The sequence below is a fragment of the Taudactylus pleione genome, unplaced genomic scaffold (genome assembly GCF_031769625.1).
Source record: "Taudactylus pleione unplaced genomic scaffold, aTauple2 ptg000090l, whole genome shotgun sequence".
NCBI lineage: Eukaryota > Metazoa > Chordata > Amphibia > Anura > Myobatrachidae > Taudactylus > Taudactylus pleione.
Window position 1 is genome coordinate 5,120,111 of NW_028284492.1, and position 17,298 is coordinate 5,137,408.

At 43.8% G+C, this 17,298-nt stretch overlaps 1 protein-coding gene across 1 annotated transcript in view; it reads right to left on the bottom strand.

The window, feature by feature from the left end:
* Positions 1-1,379: 1,379 nt before the first annotated feature.
* Positions 1,380-17,298, bottom strand: part of TTPA (alpha tocopherol transfer protein) — a 59,467-nt gene continuing 43,548 nt past the window's right edge. The window contains exons 4-5 of the mRNA XM_088469358.1: positions 9,492-9,602; positions 1,380-2,797 (exon numbers count right to left, since the gene is read on the bottom strand). Coding sequence (XP_088325484.1) covers positions 2,624-2,797; positions 9,492-9,602 — 285 coding nt within the window. The 3' untranslated portion in view covers positions 1,380-2,623. The remainder of the gene's footprint in view (positions 2,798-9,491; positions 9,603-17,298) is intronic.

The window sequence follows — 17,298 nt, forward strand, 5'->3', positions numbered from 1 at the left end:
CATCAAATATATATATATATATATATATATATATATATATATATATAAAAAAAAAAAAAAAAACATCATCAGTAAAATGTTGCAAATATTAACCAATCAGAATGCTCCCCTCACCCAGGGCCTCCTGTGAGCAGCTCTAGGAAAAAAAACTACTTATATAGCAGCGCCAGGGTCTTCAGCTACACCAGTGGATCTCAAACTCGGTCCTCAGGACCCCACACGTCATGTTTCCCAGGTCACCCAGCAGGAGCACAGGTGTACTCATTGCTCACTGACATATTTTAAAGGATTCACAGGTGGAGCTAATTATTTCACTTGCGATTCTGCGAGGAGACTTGGAAAACATGCACTGTTTGGGGTCCTGACCGACTTTGAGAACCTGTGAGCTACATGAAAGAGTGTCAGTACATTAGGTGGTAGTACAGCTGTAGCCGCTTACAGCCCATGCTTGTCGGTTATTTGAAACCCTCCAAAACTCTGCAACCTTTATATCTTTATGGATTTTCATTGCTCAACGGAGTCTATAATCTAATTTCGACACCTGGGACATAGGTTTACAAAGTGACCTAACCAAAGTCACAGTCACTTATTCGATGAGCTACTCCTGACATTTAGCTATTCTTTCAGCTTCCTGTATCAGATTCCTGAAAGCCACCAAATAATCTCCTCTGCTGAATAGCCTTATTTACAGTAACCAAGGTGAAACACATTGCAGATCAGCTTTTAGATTACGTACATGAGCATTGTAGGAACCAATATATCTTCTAATCTGGTACATAGGGATATACTGCATTGAAAACAATTAACAGCATATGAAGAAGGAATTGTTGTACAAAAGATGGGAAAGGTTTTCCACTGCTCAGTTGATTCAACTATTTTTAAAATATATATTTAGACTCTACTCACCAATATTTTATTTTTAAGAAAATAGATCATCTTCTGTATTATTATTTTGTAAGAAAATATAGTGTATTGTCATGCATTATTTTTTATTGAGGTATAAAGTGTTTGTGACAGAAGTTGTCATTTATGAAGCTTTGCATATAATAATGTAGAATATTGCTAATTAGTGAACACATTAATTAATTTAGCTCTTTTAGCTTTTAAATGATAAAAACATAAATGAGAAAAAAAAATAAACAGAACTGCCTTTTTCTTTTTTTAGAAAGCAACATATGAGCACATACATTAGATAGCACCGTACTTCAGAAAATTAAGAATAACTTTGTATCACGTAGAAAACTTATTTTGAAAGATATATCTGAAAAACAAAGGCTACGAATTACAAACAAATCCTGCTGAAAACAGAGATTACATAGAAAAAGACATTTACACAAAAAAATTAATGTAATTATAAAGTGAAAGGACCTAATATCATAAATACAATCACATTTTTAATTAATAACAGCTATTAAATAAAATCACATTTAAAGTAATGAGTGCAATCTTTCATCAGATTTAATTATTTCCTAATAAAACTTTGAATGTAATAATTAAGTAGCCACTCTGAACAAATTATTGCAGTGGTTATAGGATGTAGCTCCTGAGCAGGGATGTAGTTAATAACCCGGCGGACGAGATGTCAGCCGTCGATGTACCAACACCGGTATGCCACCACAGGGCAAAATGCAAATGCCGCTATCTGTGCTCGAATCAGGATACCGGCGTGGCAATCCAGACAGCTGGCATCCTGATCACAAGAGACCGGAAGCAGGAAAGTATTAGCTGCGGTCAAGCTTTAGGTTTAGGCACGCCCTGGGGGGACTTGGGGTTAGGCACTCCCCAGGGGAGGGTTAAGGGGGCTAGGCACTACCCTGGGAGTTTTAGGGTTAGGCACCACCAAGGTAGGGCTAGGGGTTGAAGAAGGGAGGGTTAAGATACTTACCTTCCTTCATCTGGATCTCCTCCTGTCTGGCTTCCACGGTCAGGATTTCAATCCCATTCCCATGAGCATATGGTATGATCCCTTGTTCCACTGAACCTCAAAAACCGGAGAGTTGTGGACCATGTATCTTTGTTAGCTGTACTGCACTCTATGGGGTAAATGTAAAAGCATTTGCGTTGTGATTTACGGCCTGATTCAGAGATGGACACATTGAGAGATGCGACTTTGTACACAGCAGCTGAGCAATAACATGCTAAAGTCGCATAAGGCGTCTTGTGTAAATAGATGCCTCTCTGATACGCTGCTGTCTGAAGAAGTATCTGCATGAACACTGGATATCTGAGTAACCCTCAGCTTACTCAGGATGGCCGGTGTTTTCACACTGCTGGACGCAGACACTGGCCTCGGCACACCTTGAAAATGGGGCAGATATTTGTGTACATCTCTGAATCAGGCCCCTAATCTGTGCCAATAATGTAAAAGGAAAAACGGGTTGGTTTGGCCTTTTAAATTATTGTTGCTTTAAAACTAGCAGCTATTGTAGAAAACCTGCGCTTGCCTGCAACTCGCAGGCTATTTAATTCACCCTATGTCTCCATTTACTGACAAATACATATTTTGATACATACACTACTTTCTCACAATTCTATAACCAAATATAGTAATTTATGTTAATAGTTTCACAGAGTAAAATTACCAAATTGCTGTAAAAACCTGTCTCACAAACAACAGAGTGGGCTATCTGTGTTCAGATATACTGAGCAGGTAATCCTCAGCGTTTATGACGCAGTCCGTCCACTCTCTGCAAAGTTCATCAATCGAGGGTCCTGTTCCCCCATATTCTGGAGGGAGAATATCCTCTGAGAAGTGCTGGTGAAGAGTTGGCCAGTAGTTGCTCCCATGCAAATGAATCTGAATAAACAGTAAGACGCGAGATGTAAGTGAGTAAGAGAATGCTTTCTGTTAGTTGTATTTTTTCTGACTCTTCATAAATTATTCCATAAAAGAACCTGTGCTTTTTGAATATATAGGTTTTATCTTATAGTGTTCCGCCATTCACTAGAGACAGTGATCTAGTGCCCATTCACTATTTCACACAAACAAAAGGCGCTTTGTCGGAAAAATCTGCCACGTGAGATTCACTAAACTGTTGTAATTGAGGTCACATAGTTCTTTACTAAACTGCAATTGGAGGAGCAAGGTTCTGTCACATTAACCCTGAAATGTAACAGTTCTGAGAAGGCAGGGTGGATGTTTTGCATGCAGTCATGAAAAAAAGTTTACAAAAAACAAAAATAAATGTATTAGATTTGTAACAACACATATTTATGTCACCCAGCCATGATATGTCCATTCTTTGCTCCTAACAGAGATGCCAGGAGTAGTAATATGCACTCTATTATATCTGCAGCCAGGTTATCCTCAAGACCGCCATTGTATTACTTCTCTTACATCTCTTTTCTATGCATTTTTAAGATCATGTTTCATTGCCACTGTGTATGAAAGATTATTCCCATATTATTCTTATGATGCTGTGCTATACACTATTTTTAGGGATTATGAAGAATTGTTCTTTTTTTTTTTTTTAGAAAGTTTTAATTGAAGCAAGAAACAATGCAATATCCAGAAATGGATGCATGCCCTTCAGTGTTAGCATTTCCTTTACGTGTTAGAAGACAGGCCAAGTTGAGAAGTCAATATTTAACACCATCACACACAGAGGCGGAACTCCCGGAGGCAAAAGTCATTGGCCTCCAGGCGCCTGCTGTCAGGGGGCACACAGATAAATCCATCATTAACCCTTGCCAGTGGTACAGGCGGTTGTTATAGATGAATCTATTTGTGGGGTTCGGGGAGCCGCTATGTTGTCTTCAGATACCACCGGCGCCAGCTAGTGCAATAAAGTTAATGCGAGTCGCAATAAATAAAAGAAACTTTATTGCACCAAGCACCAGCAGTGACTGAAGATATGCGACGCCATGGCAGTCAGAGGACCGTGGCATGTAGAGGAGAAGGTGCAGCCAGAAGACCAAGGAGAAGGTAAGTGGAGCCGGAGGGATGCATGGGCAGGAGCTGAAGAGACACTGCAAGGCTGGCAGGAGAAACAGTGGGGACTGACAGGAGGGATAGAGAGGGGCTGGCTGGAGAGACACTGGGAGTGCTGCCTGGAGAGACAGAGCAGGCTAGCTGTAGAGACAGTGGTGGCTGGCTGGAGAGACAGGGGGTACTGTGGTGCATGTTGGGGCATAGCCTGATGCATCAAGGGTATACTTTGCACACCAGATTTATTTATATATATATATATCTTGGTTCCCGGTTTGGTTTCCCTGATGCATGGGTGACCTAACAACTGCTGTTCTCATGCAGTAAAGTGCCTTGCTTGTTCTATATCCCTGATGCATAGGTTGTCATGCACTGTGTTACATGGTAGGAGAATGGCGCTATGCATTATGGGTATTGTCCCTGCAATATGGGGAAGCCTCCGAAATATACTTACTACATACAATTATTTGCGTACTGTGTAAGGTGTTTGGAACAGCATTGCTCCCGTATGAGTATTTAACTGTTTTAATACACAGACTTTTGCAGAATCTAGCTATATCTGCCACTAAGCGATGAATGGTCTAAAGGTTGCTGAGCAACCAACACTCTGATAAAACAGTGCTATGCATCATGGGTAGCATGCCTGTTTGGATTACCTTTATTGCTACCAAACCATATGGTTGTTTTTACTAATTCATACCTCCTAACACTCTTCAATGCTGAAGAGGGACAACTCGTGCACCTTCGGTGCAGACCAGGTAAGGGGGCGGGGCCTACCAGTGAGGGCCATGGCTTAGCATGGAGGGGCGTGGCCTCACCGCACAACCTGGCTTTGTCACTCTGGAGATGCTGCATATCATTTTAATCAGCAGAAGTTGCTTGTGCTATCTATTCGAATTGTTGTGCAAAAAACCCACATTTGAAGGTAAAAAGACGCACAAAAGATGCTCGGCGCTACTGAGCTCCAGCGTTATGTGTAGCATGACTTGTAGCGCACGGAGGATAGATGTGAGCACATCTGTAGTAGAGATGATTATATATACTTTTTAGTAATATACTGTGTTTTTATATTATTCTAAACCCATCTTGTGGCAGACACTAATCTTAATAAAGGCGCCACAGTGCGCCAAAACGAGTTGAAGGAGTGCTGAGCGTATCTGGGTGCGAGGTCCTATCCATATTTACCATATCATTTGCATAAATACACGGGTTTCATCTTCTGCAGTGCAGTGATGTGCTATATTTTACCTCTATATGGTACGGACACTCCCCCCGAAGTTTTTTACAATAAAAGCGTGTGTTCGCAACTCATCATTGCATTATAGCTTTTTTATTCTGTTTTAAATTTCGTTTGGAGTAATTATGCCATCATATGTCCAATCCTGGAGAGGATCCCAGATGATGTAAAGAAACCTTTATGAGCTTTTCACTATCCTGTCTCGTATACACATACCTGTAAGAGTTTGCACTGTAGGGTTGATATTGCGGAAGTGGGACTGTCAGGAAGATGGTGTCCAAGTCCCTTTCCAAAGTCCAATTTACTGTTTTGGACACATATGGGATTGTTAACCCTCCCAACAATATTACACCATTGTGTGTTTTTATCTTTATTCATATGAAAGGAACTGTCAAACTGGACCAGGTGAGAATTTGGAACGTCGATGATGATGATAATAATACTGTCAGCTGGAACAATCATTAGCGCAAGTGGTGTCACTGTTTTTATCTGTATACACTGGTGGTGCTGGCTGGAGAGACAGAAGGAGTCTGACTGGAGCTAGAGAGACACTGGGGGGCTGGAGCAAGCCGGAGCCGCTGGGGAGAGGGGGGCACCACCATCTATTTGGCTCTGGGTGCCTGGCATGAACTTACGCCCCTGATTACATACAAAAAGTGCTGTGCAATATCACAAATATAAAACACACTGCCAAGAAACTGCTAATACTAGTTTATAGGTGGGTTGTTACCTAGCATTTCAGTTCATACTAAGGGTCCGATTTAATAACAAGTTATATGCTTATTATCACTCATTACTAATCTTAAATGGTGCTCCAACCAATCAGCTCTTGTCAATTTTCAAAGGTAGCCTGTAAAATGACAGTTTGGAGCTGATTGGTTGGATTGGTTTGGGGCACCATTTAAGATTATTAACTAGTGATAACAATCAAATGCATGACCAAATGGTCTGTGTGGCAAGCATATTATTATTTCAGAATATAACACAATAATTGTTAAAATGTAATATTTGAATATATTTTTGATCATGCCAATTCTACGATTATACAGCTTTGATAGTACCAATGGGAAAATGCTGATTTTTATGCAGATACTAACTGCATTTTATCATTATCATTGTCACAGCGCGCCGGACTCCGGCGCCCACTTACCGGGTCCGGCGGTGCTGGTCTGCAGAGGGGCAGCGTGTGTCGCGTCATGGGCGTTACCCGCTGTCCTCTGCCTCTCCCTCCCCTGACGGATGCAGGTGGCCGTGGCTCCCTACGGGTGCGCGCGCCGACCTGTTTAATATTTAAAAGGGCCATACACACACACTTTGCAACATCACAGAAAGTGACCGGGGTAGCCATGCATATTTAAGGAAGTCTCTGGGAGCACTCCAGTGCCAGAGTATAGGCTCATTTACCTTACTCCAGCGTTCCTGTGATATTCCATTACCTGTTTCTGACCTTGGCTTCGTTTGTGACCCTAATTTCGCCTGACCCCTGGTACTGCATCTGATATCTGGTTTTGACTTTGGCTATTCCCTGTGACCTGTTTATGCCTGCTCCCTGGTACCGTCTAGTCCACTTGGTTCTGACCCGGTCTGTCGACTAAGCTATACGTCTTCTCCACTTCATCCAGAGTTCACCAGCACCTGAATAAGGGAACCTTCCCTGAGGGCCGCGACCTGTGAGTCGTACGCAGCCAAGCCCATACCTTCTTGCGAGGGTCCCTCGTGAACACCGCAGGCACATTAGACTCCGCGCCTCAAGCATAGGTCTAGCCAACTCCCTAAATACGGGCCGCATCCATAATCTGTCCGAGACGTGTGACAATTATTGATAAAAATTTGACCAAGGAAACTTCTCATCAAGTATAAAGTGATCATCTACAATAAAAAATTACAATATATTCCAAATAGTGAAAACTGACACTGGGGGTATATTAACTAAAGTGCAGGTTTTTTGAAGTGGAGTTGATGCCCATAGCAACCAGATTCTAGCTATTATTTTCTAGAATGTGCTAGATAAACAAGTCAAATCGGATTGGACAACAACTCCACTTTTAAAAACTCGCACTTTAGTAAATATACCCCTGGGAATCAAGTTCCTTTGGATCTCAAAGCAGAAATGTAGGAGTTGGAAAAGCCACTAGCTGTCAGGCAACCATAAACCGATACAGGAATTGTAAAGTCTGTAAGTCCTATAAAGATACAATATGAAAGGTAATAGTTGTTATGCCTGTGTACCCAACGCATTTGATGTGTAGAGAAAAATGACAAATGCGTGATGGAAAAATGTCTGTCCTCTAATGTCTAGAGGGAGAGGGAGTCATTTACAAACCATAAAAAGCATTGGGCAGTACCAAATACAAATATGCCATAGGTGCACATTGGAGCTTCCCTATTGTGTGTTTTGACTGTTTTCATGTTTATTCCTGAGGATGCTTTGTTCATGGTTTTGGAGCTTGCAGTCCATGACAGAAATGTACGTGCAAAATGTCATCTCAAAATACAGTCTACTAAGGCATTTCGACTACCGTGTTAATTAATTCGGCTTCTACAATATTGTGAGAGTCTAAAATATTTATTACGTAGACCATGGCAGTAAGAGGACATTGAGGTTGCAATTAGGTGTTATGTTTTAACCTTCTATTTGCCTTGGTTTCATTGTGCACATTAATGTAAAATTCACAGTGCTGCTTAAGTAGAAGTGCCTTGCAAGCGTCTGCTAAAACAACTCTCCTTTAGCATTACATTTGCATGGGAGTATAGAGTAAGGCGTATCACTGTGGCATATGTTGGTGTTCTGGTTGGCCCTAAAAGCTTAGTAAACCAATGTGGTTGTTTCTACACTGCAGCCGAGGAGACAGAAACTTCCCAATACGTTTCGAAGGTATAAGAAGAAAGACCGGTTATCTCTGGCACATTCACAAGGCTAGCTTAGACAGTCAAATGTGAACTTTCAAACCATCGAATAATCTTGGTTTGATCTCTAATAATGTATGTATTCACATGCTGACATTTTACGCAGTACATATATAATTTGGGGGTCATGTAATAGGTTCCAAGATGAAGGAACTGGTGTGATGTTGGCAAGTTTGCCGCTAAATGTAAAGCGACAATCAATCCGTTATAAGGCAAAACCATCCTTATAATCTATTGCCACTTTAAATTTAGAATCAAACATGGCATAATCACTTTGGTTCCTCCAACTTACATAGCCCCCTTTGTTTGTGGAATAAAGAAGAGACGAAATTTATCAGTGGAACAAAGTGTTGAGTTATATGACCTTTCGGATCAGAGAAGCCTATTGATTTTCTTATTTTGTATGGAGCTAATCCATTTCTTCTACGAACACTTAGCATGGTGTTTTGTTTATAATTTTTAGTGAGTCATATTTACCGGTTGTAGTCGACATTCATAATCTATATTTAAAGAGTGAGTTATGCTGGGTAAACGCTGTACGACATATTGTTTATTGCATCTGCAGATGTGTACACACGACATATCTGAACGACGTTCACAGATATACTGCAACTGCCGTGTAGCATGGAAAATGCGAAATATCGCTCAGATATATCGTGTGCATCTGCCTGTGTGTACGGACGACCGACTGGCTCATATGCTGGCTACAGGAACCACAGACAATATCATCAACACTGGTTTCTCTGACCAGACATAGCGGTCAGCCAATTGATTTGTATGCACAGGCACATACTTACCAAATTGGTTGGTGGGTCGGCGGACGGCCGATCCTTCGGCCAAGTGTGTACCCCACATAAGTTACTCAACAGTGAGTAATCAAGGCGTTCCTCCATTGAATCCCAGATTATTAACTGCTTAAACTATCCTTGTAGATCTATATCTAGCGCCAGAGATAAGCAATCACTTTCTGTACTAGTCTACTATGGCTACTGTGCTTTATTCATGCAATTCCCTAAAATAAGCTCCTCCCATGATGAGCAGCAATCATTAACACCACCTTTTACAATTCTGGCCGTGCAAGTATCCGTAAAATAGCTGCAATGAAGCAAAATAGGTATGACAGAATAAAAACAAGAAACAGCTTTTGTGCTGCTCCGATACTTATGTGCACATTCGTAAATTACAGTAAGATCCTTGTATAGTAATACTACTATATTTCCTGGCATCCCACCTCCCACGGCTCCTGCAAATGCCCACATGGATCTCCAGTGGCCCCTAGGTTATGATCTATGTCCTACAGTATACAGCACTGGGACATGCCACTCTGGTAGGAGGATGTGCAGTGTATACTTTACTGTTTTTTTTAGTTCCCTTATAAATATATTTGGCGATTGATCAATTGTATTTATTTCAACTCACCCGTTGTTTGATTTTCTCAGGCAGAAATGGTTTGATTAATGAAAAGACAGGATGGAAAAACAAAGGCTCATTGATAAGGTGTATGCCTCGAACTTTAAGGGGGAAAGAGTCCTGAAAGTACAAAACAGACATTTTCATGTGAGGATAATACATTGTGTACATATTGTTTACAAAACGGTATAGATTTAAAAATAAAATCTATCATCATATAACCATGATGTCTCAAACTATATTGTCAGATATTCAAGGATTATAGGCTTTATACTGATGTTCTCAATGCCACCCTTTGTTAGTGGCACACAACGCATAAAAGTAGATTCCTGGATATGGTGGAAAACCAAAACAAATCATAGGGCTAGGGATTTGCTCAATTTACACTTCAAATATAGGGCCACATTTACTAATGCGTTTTATCAGCAAAACAAGCGATAAATTTCACTATGTATGATAATTGGTGCTCCAGCCAATCAGCTCCCGACTGTCAAACGTTAGAAACATGACAGTTGGGAGCTGATTGGCTGGAGCACCATTTATCATATACAGTGAAATTTATCACTCGTTTTGGTTATGAAACTCGTTAGTAAATGGGGGCCATAGTTCCATATCATCCTTATTGCCATGTGTACATTTCATATTAGCGGTGTTCCCATTACCAATAAGTCCTTTTGTTTTTGTGACACAGTTGATGTAAATCACAACCCTAACCAATGCATACATAATTTTGAAACATGCTATGGTAGATAAAACAAGCGAAAGGTTTAAGCTGGGTACACACCTATACAATAATTGGCGATATCGGCTGAAGTCTATAGGGGTGTATGCAGAAGCATTAGCCGATAAATGGCATAAACGCTCCTGCAAACGGTCGGATCGGGAGGTTGCATCTTATGTGCAGTTTAATATTTAAAATACCCAACCTCCCAACCCATTGAAGAACGTGCACACTGAGCTAGAAATCGCTCCATGTGTATGGGGTTCACACTGATCGGATAAACGCTCCATGCACAGAGTGATCGGCATTATGTGTACCCAGCTTTACTCCTTTTTTATAACACATTGGAATTTATGTCCCCCTATGTGACCAGTACAAGGTGGTCAAACAAATTAAGACTTTGTGCATATACATCGGCCTTATTTACATCCATCCCCCACAGCTCCACTGAACAGGAGAGAGATAATAGATCACACAGATACTATAATGAGTCAGTTTGTGAACTATAGGCTTTTATTCATCATTATCAGTCTATTGTTTCCCACTGACAATTGTACACAGCTATAATTCAAAGGAGGCCTGGAGAGAGAGCTGGTTCCAGGGAATCAGGCAGTGGAATGCGGACTGAGAGAAACAGTCATAACCAGCTTTTACATATAAAGATCTATACAACATTAAAACACACATTTATGATCTGCAGATAGCGTCACAAGAAGGGGACGGGGGGTGCAGGCAGCACCCGGGTGTCACTCGCCGAGGGGTGACACCAAGGTGCAGACTCCACCTCAGTGACAGAAGCCGGGTGCTGCACTGTAGCATTACGTGCTGCACTCGGCTCCTGTCACAGTGAGGGAGCCGGTACTGTACACAGGGCATTCTGCACCTCTGGCACCCCACACCACCACCTCCGAGTAATAAGAAGTTGAACACCGAACTGGGTTCTGCTGCAAGGCCACACCCCCTGCCAGTGAGGCCACGCCCTTTTGTCGGCACAGCTCTGGCGCGTGCAGTCTAGCCCTCCCCGCATCAGGTGTCAGTCCTTGGAGGGATACCACAGCTATGTTCAATCACAGGCGTAGCGTGGAGCCACGGCATCCGGAGCAAGTGCATGTCATGCTCCCCCCTGGGACGCCGAGAAGGGGGGGCAGCGGGTAATATTTACCCGGGCCCGAGCTCCCATCCCTCTTACCTCACAGCAGCCCAGCACAGTTGCAGTGTGCTAGGCTGCAGTGGGAGACTATTTACGGCTTCTGAGCAGCAGTTGCAATAGTCTCCTATGCCTGTGGTGGGGAGCGATCACGCCCACCCTGGCTTTGCACCGGGCAGAGGGGCTCACCCCCCCCTCCCCAGCGTGCAGTGTTGCTGCAAAAATTATTTATTTGTTTTTATCCTAAAGGGGCATGGTCACACCTCCCCAATTAGGCCATGCCCCCTTCCCCCAGGTCCAGCACGGATCTTTACGCCCCTGCTTTCCCCCCTCTTCCAGTGAGTGTCTACAAAGCTTTTTTTTTGGATTATTCTCAAATCCTTGAGCATTTATTTTTAATTTATACAGCATTCCCTATTGCATTCACAATTAAGTACTGTTGACACCCCCAAATGTTATCTCCCCACTCCTTGGCATATTTCTGTACTAACTATCTACAGCATACATCTTCCTGCAACTGAATAATAACGCAAGGAATAGTATCTATTGAACTAAGGGCCTGATTCAGAGCCGGACGCTATTTGCGCTAGCTCGTTCAGAAAAAGGGTCTGGCTATTTAAATTGAGCGCTCTCTCTTTGCGGTCTGTTGACGCCTCTATGTTTGAACGAGCGAACAAAACATGTGCTCACTATTTTGAAAAAAACGCCCCCTGGCCGCTCGCATCATACGTCATCTCCGCTATTTATTAGATTAATCGAGTACATCGAACGGCGTATGAACTGCTCGCTATTCTTGTGGTTGAATTTTCCTACCGCAATCATGCGAGCAGTTCTGGCTAAAATACAACCAAGTGACGTGGTCAATGACGCTGCTTTGTTAATTATGCACACCATTAAAACGCCCGTTTTGACCGTTTGGCACGCCTGCGTTCGGATCTCCACTCCCCGTTTTCCAGCACCTTCCCCTGTTACCACCCACAAACGCCTCACGCTGTCACTCAAATTAGCAGGCATTCACTATTTTGCGAGCACATGATTTTCGACCGCACTGACTGGTTCGGGCATGCGTATTACAACCCATACGCATGCGCAGATGTGCGAACATCGCTCGGAACGAACGAGCGGCCGCTTACGAGCGGCTCTGAATCAGGCCCTAAAGCTGCTACAATTTGCAAAATACATGCTGCTACTTATTATGTTGCACTTAATTACTATTGTTGCATATTGATTGAGATGCATACTAGTGAGCATTTACAAGTTGTCAGAGTCTGCTTCTATGTGATTAATAAATGTATTGATTGATTTTTATACTCCAACGCAGAATTTTGTTTATTCTTGGTATTTTTTTGTGAGGTGGGCAACACTGCTTTTTTTCTGCAGCAGGTGTGTAGACTTACCTTGATAACTCCTTTTCTTCAAGGTCCAAAGGGTCCACAGGGATACCATGGGAGATAATGTGGTTGGAGAGATCGAGGCACCAAACAGTTAAAGCTTTTAGCTCCCAGGATGCCTCGGGTCCTCCTCCATATATAACACACCCCTAGTCACAGGCCTTCAGTTTTGTTAACAAGCCCAAAGGCAGGAGAAGGAAAGAGAAGGAAGAGCAATTGTACACCAGAAACACTCTTACACAAGATGAGGGAACCCGTGACCGAAAGAAAAGAAAAATGTACCCAATGCAGCCAGGTGCATCAGGGATGGTGACCTGTGGGTATACAATCGGGAAGCCGGCTGCCTTAATACCGGCAGCCGGCTTCCCGACTGTCATATCCCGGCGAGGGATGAAATGCCGGGCGTCTAGATGTAGACGCCTGACATTTCCCCGATGACGGGAGACCGGCGCCCGGCATCCCGATCGATGCCAGGCGCCACAAGCGGACAGCCGCGCGGGGGGGGAGGGTTAGGTTTAGGGCACCCAGGGGGTTATTAGGGTTAGGCACTCCCCAGGAGGGTTAGGGTTAGGCTAGGGGGAGGGAGGATTAGGGTTAGGCACCCCCCCGGGGGACTTAGGGTTAGGCAGCGGGGAAGGGGGGGATTAGGGTTAGGCACACCTAAGGAGGATTAGGTTAGAACATACTTACCTATCGACGATCAGGATTTCCAGCGCTGTCGGGCTTCCGCTGCCGGGAACTCTGCTGTGGTGGGCCAGGCGCTGCCGGGAATTGAACCGCCGGCCATCATAACGATTCCACCCTGTGGACCCCATGGACCTCAAAGAAAAGGAGTTATCTAGGTAAGTCTACCATAACTCAAATTTTTCTTCAGGGTCCATAGGGATCCACCGGGATACCATGGGGATGTCCTAAAGCAGTTCCCCTAGGGTGGGGGACGATCCTGAGCAGAAAGGAGAACTCGTCGCCCAAAGGAAGCATCCTGAGAGGCAAAAGTATCAAAGGCGTAGAACCTAAGAAAAGTGTGGACAGAGGACCACGTGGCTGCCTTACAAAACTGTTTAGCAGAGGCACCACGAATTAACACCCATGATGGCCCTACACACAGAGTAGAATGTGCTGTCACCGTGCTTGGGACAGGGAGATCAACCTGTGTGTACACCTGAGAGATAGTCATACGTAGCCATCTCACCAGAGTCTGCTTGTTAGCTGGCCATCCTCGTTTGTGAAAACCATATAATACAAAAAGAGTATCTGATTTTCTAACAGAGTTTGTGCGCACCGCATAGATACGGAGACTAACTACATCCAGGGAGGCTTCACCTACAGAAAGATCTGGAGCCTGAAAAGCTGGAACAACAATTTCTTCATTCACATAGAAACAGGACACTACCTTAAGAAGGTAACCCTCCCTTGTATGAAGAACAGCTCTATCCTGGTGAAAAATTTAAAATGTGGTGCGACAAGAAAGAGCTGCCAAATCAGAGACTCTGCATGCAGAGTAGATAGCGAAGAGAAAAAAAATTATTTGCTGCCAACCATTTCAAGTCTACAGAGGTTCAAATGGGAGAGCTTGTAGCCCCTTAAGAACCAAAGACAAATCCCACGGTGCTACTGGTGGGACAGACGGAGGCTGAACTTGCAGAACTCCTTGAAAAAATATTCTAACATCTGGTAATGAGGCAATCTTCCTCTGGATCCAGACTGACAGTGAAGAAACCTGAACTCTCAAAGTGGCCAGGTGGAGACCCCAGTCTAAACCTGCCCGGAGAAAAGCCAGTACCCTGGAAATCCTAAACACCTTAGGATTATACTTTCTGTGGGAACACCATTGACCAAAAGAATGCCAAACCCTGTAATAGATGCGGGCAGAGGAAGGATTTCGTGCCCTAAGCATTGTTTGAATTACAGAACGGGAAAAACCTTTTGCTCGAATATGGAAGACTCAAGAACCACGCTGTCAAAGCCAGACAAGGTAAGTCCGGATACCGGCAGGTACCCTGTGTTAGCAGATCTTGCCATTGAGGAAGAGGATATTGACTGTCTATGGATAGATTCTGTATGTCGGTGAACCAATAACGTCTGGGCCAAGCCGGAGCCATCAGTATTACTGTTCCGCCTTCCTACTTCAATTTCCTGATCACTCTTAGGAGGAGGGAAATCGGAAGAAAGAAATACGCCAGCTTGAAGTCCCATCTTACTGCCAGTGCATCCACAACGGCTGCTGATGGGTCTCTGGACCTGTACCTGGGGATCTTGTGGTTGTGTCGTGATGCCATGAGATCTATTTCTGGTAGACCCCATATGTTTACCAGGATCTGAAACACTCCCTGATGAAGAGACCACTCTCCGATGTGTATGATCTGGCGACTTAGGAAGTCTGCTTCCCAATTGAGTACTCCCGGTATGAATATTGCAGAGATGGCCAGAAGATGACGTTCTGCCCAAATCAGAACCTTTGTTACCTCTTCCATGGCTGCATAACTTCTTGTGCCTCCTTGATGGTTGAGGCAGGCCACTGTAGTCACGTTGTTGGACTGGATATTGACCGGCCTGCCCTGGAGCAGGTCCTGTTCCATGATACTGCTGGCAAGTTCCAGATTGTTTATTGGCAGATGACTTTCTTGATTTGTCCATCTTCCCTGAAAGGTGTAATGTCCTGTCACTTACACCCCCCCCCCCATCCCCATCCGCGAAGACTGGCGTCCATGGTGAGAAGCACCCAATTTGGAATCCAGAATGGGCGCCCTTTGTTCAGATGGTCCTTTTTCAGCCCCTACAGGAGGGAGTGACAGACCTCTGTAGTGAGAAGGATCCTCTGGGACCTTATTAGATTATACTGTCAGTTCCACTTTAAGAGAACCAATTTTTGCAGAGGCCTGGAATGGAACTGAGCATACCCCACCATGTCGAAGGTGGATACCATTAATCCCAGGACCTGCATCGCTGATAGAACTGATGCACTTTGCTTGCGTAGCAGTTTGTGTACTCTCAATGATAGGGCCGCAATCTTGTCTTCTGGTAGAAAGACCCATTGTGACTGAGAGTCTAGAAGTTCTCCCAGATATACCATCTGCTGTGTTGGAGAAAGATAGGATTTATTCCAATTGATGATCCAGTCATGCTTCTGTAGGCAGGCTATGGTCAGCTGAAGATGGTGTGGTAAAACAACTGGAGTTTGTGCCTATATAAGAAGGTCATCCAGATATGGCAGTATTCTGACTCCCAGATGCCTGAGATAGGCTGTCATGACTGCCATTATCTTGGTAAATACCAGAGGGGCTGTTAATAGGCCAAAGGGCAGCGTCTGGAATTGGTAATGTTGCTGTAGGACAGCAAACCGTAGAAATTGTTGATGGGATGGCGTAATGGGAGCATGCAGATATACATCCTGAATGTCCAGGGAAACCATAAAATCCCCAAGTTCCATTGCCAAAATAATTGACCGGAGAGTTTCCCATACGGAACTTGGGTACACGGATAAATTTGTTAAGGGTTCTAGATTTAGAATAGGGGGATGAGACCCATTTGGTTTCTGAACTAAAAATAGATTCGAATAATAACCCCTTTCTTTTTGTAACACAGGAACCGGTATTATCCCTGCCTGCAGCAGGGAAAGAATGGTCTCCTGAAGGGCCACCTTTACCGCACCTGATGGAGGAATTGTGCAAAAAATCTTCTGGGGAGGATGCCTCCGGAGAGTGAAAGCATACCCACTAATCTGTTGTTGTTTAATGCCAGCAATCCGCACACTGAAGAAGTCAGCCCCCCACCCTGGGTGCCCCCAGGAGAGGCCCGGCCCATCAGTCCAATGGTTTGTCATCCGGCTTAGAAGCTGGACGTCTGACTGGCCCAGACCTCTTAGTTTGTTGCCTAGTTGTCCTGCGAAAACTACACTGCCTGGAGGAAGATTGTTCCTTTGCCTTTCACTGAGGACGAAGAGACGAAAAAGAAAACTGCTTAGGCTTTAATGTAGCCGTAGATGGCAGAACTGCAGATTTTGAAGCTGCCAGAGTAGCTATTATCTTATCTAACTCTGCTCCAAAAAGTATATTTCCATAGAAAGGTAAGGTTTCCAGAGCCTTCTTTGATCCTGTATCAGCTTTCCAGGATCTTAACCAAAGGAACCTGCACGCCACTACTGACGCTGCTGATGCTTTAGAAGCTAAAATTCCAGCATCTATTGCAGCTCCTCCCATATAGGATGCCGCTTCCCGTATGTGGGAAATATACTTCATCTGTTCTCTGCTAGCATATGGTAGAGAGTGCTCCAATGCCCCCGTCCACTCCTCAACAGCTTTGGCTACCCAGGCTCCAGTCATAGCTGGTGGAGTAGCGGCTCCCGATGATGAAAATATTGCCTTAAGATATGTTGCAATTTTCTTATCTGTAGAATCCTTAAGAGAAGATGCTGACTGAATGGGCAATGTAGCATTGCTGACTAAGTGCGTCACATGAGCATCCACAGTAGAAGGTACCTCCCACTTAGTACATTCAGAAGCTGGGAAAGGATACAATGATGTTAATGTTTTATGCACATAAAACAGTTTATCCGGG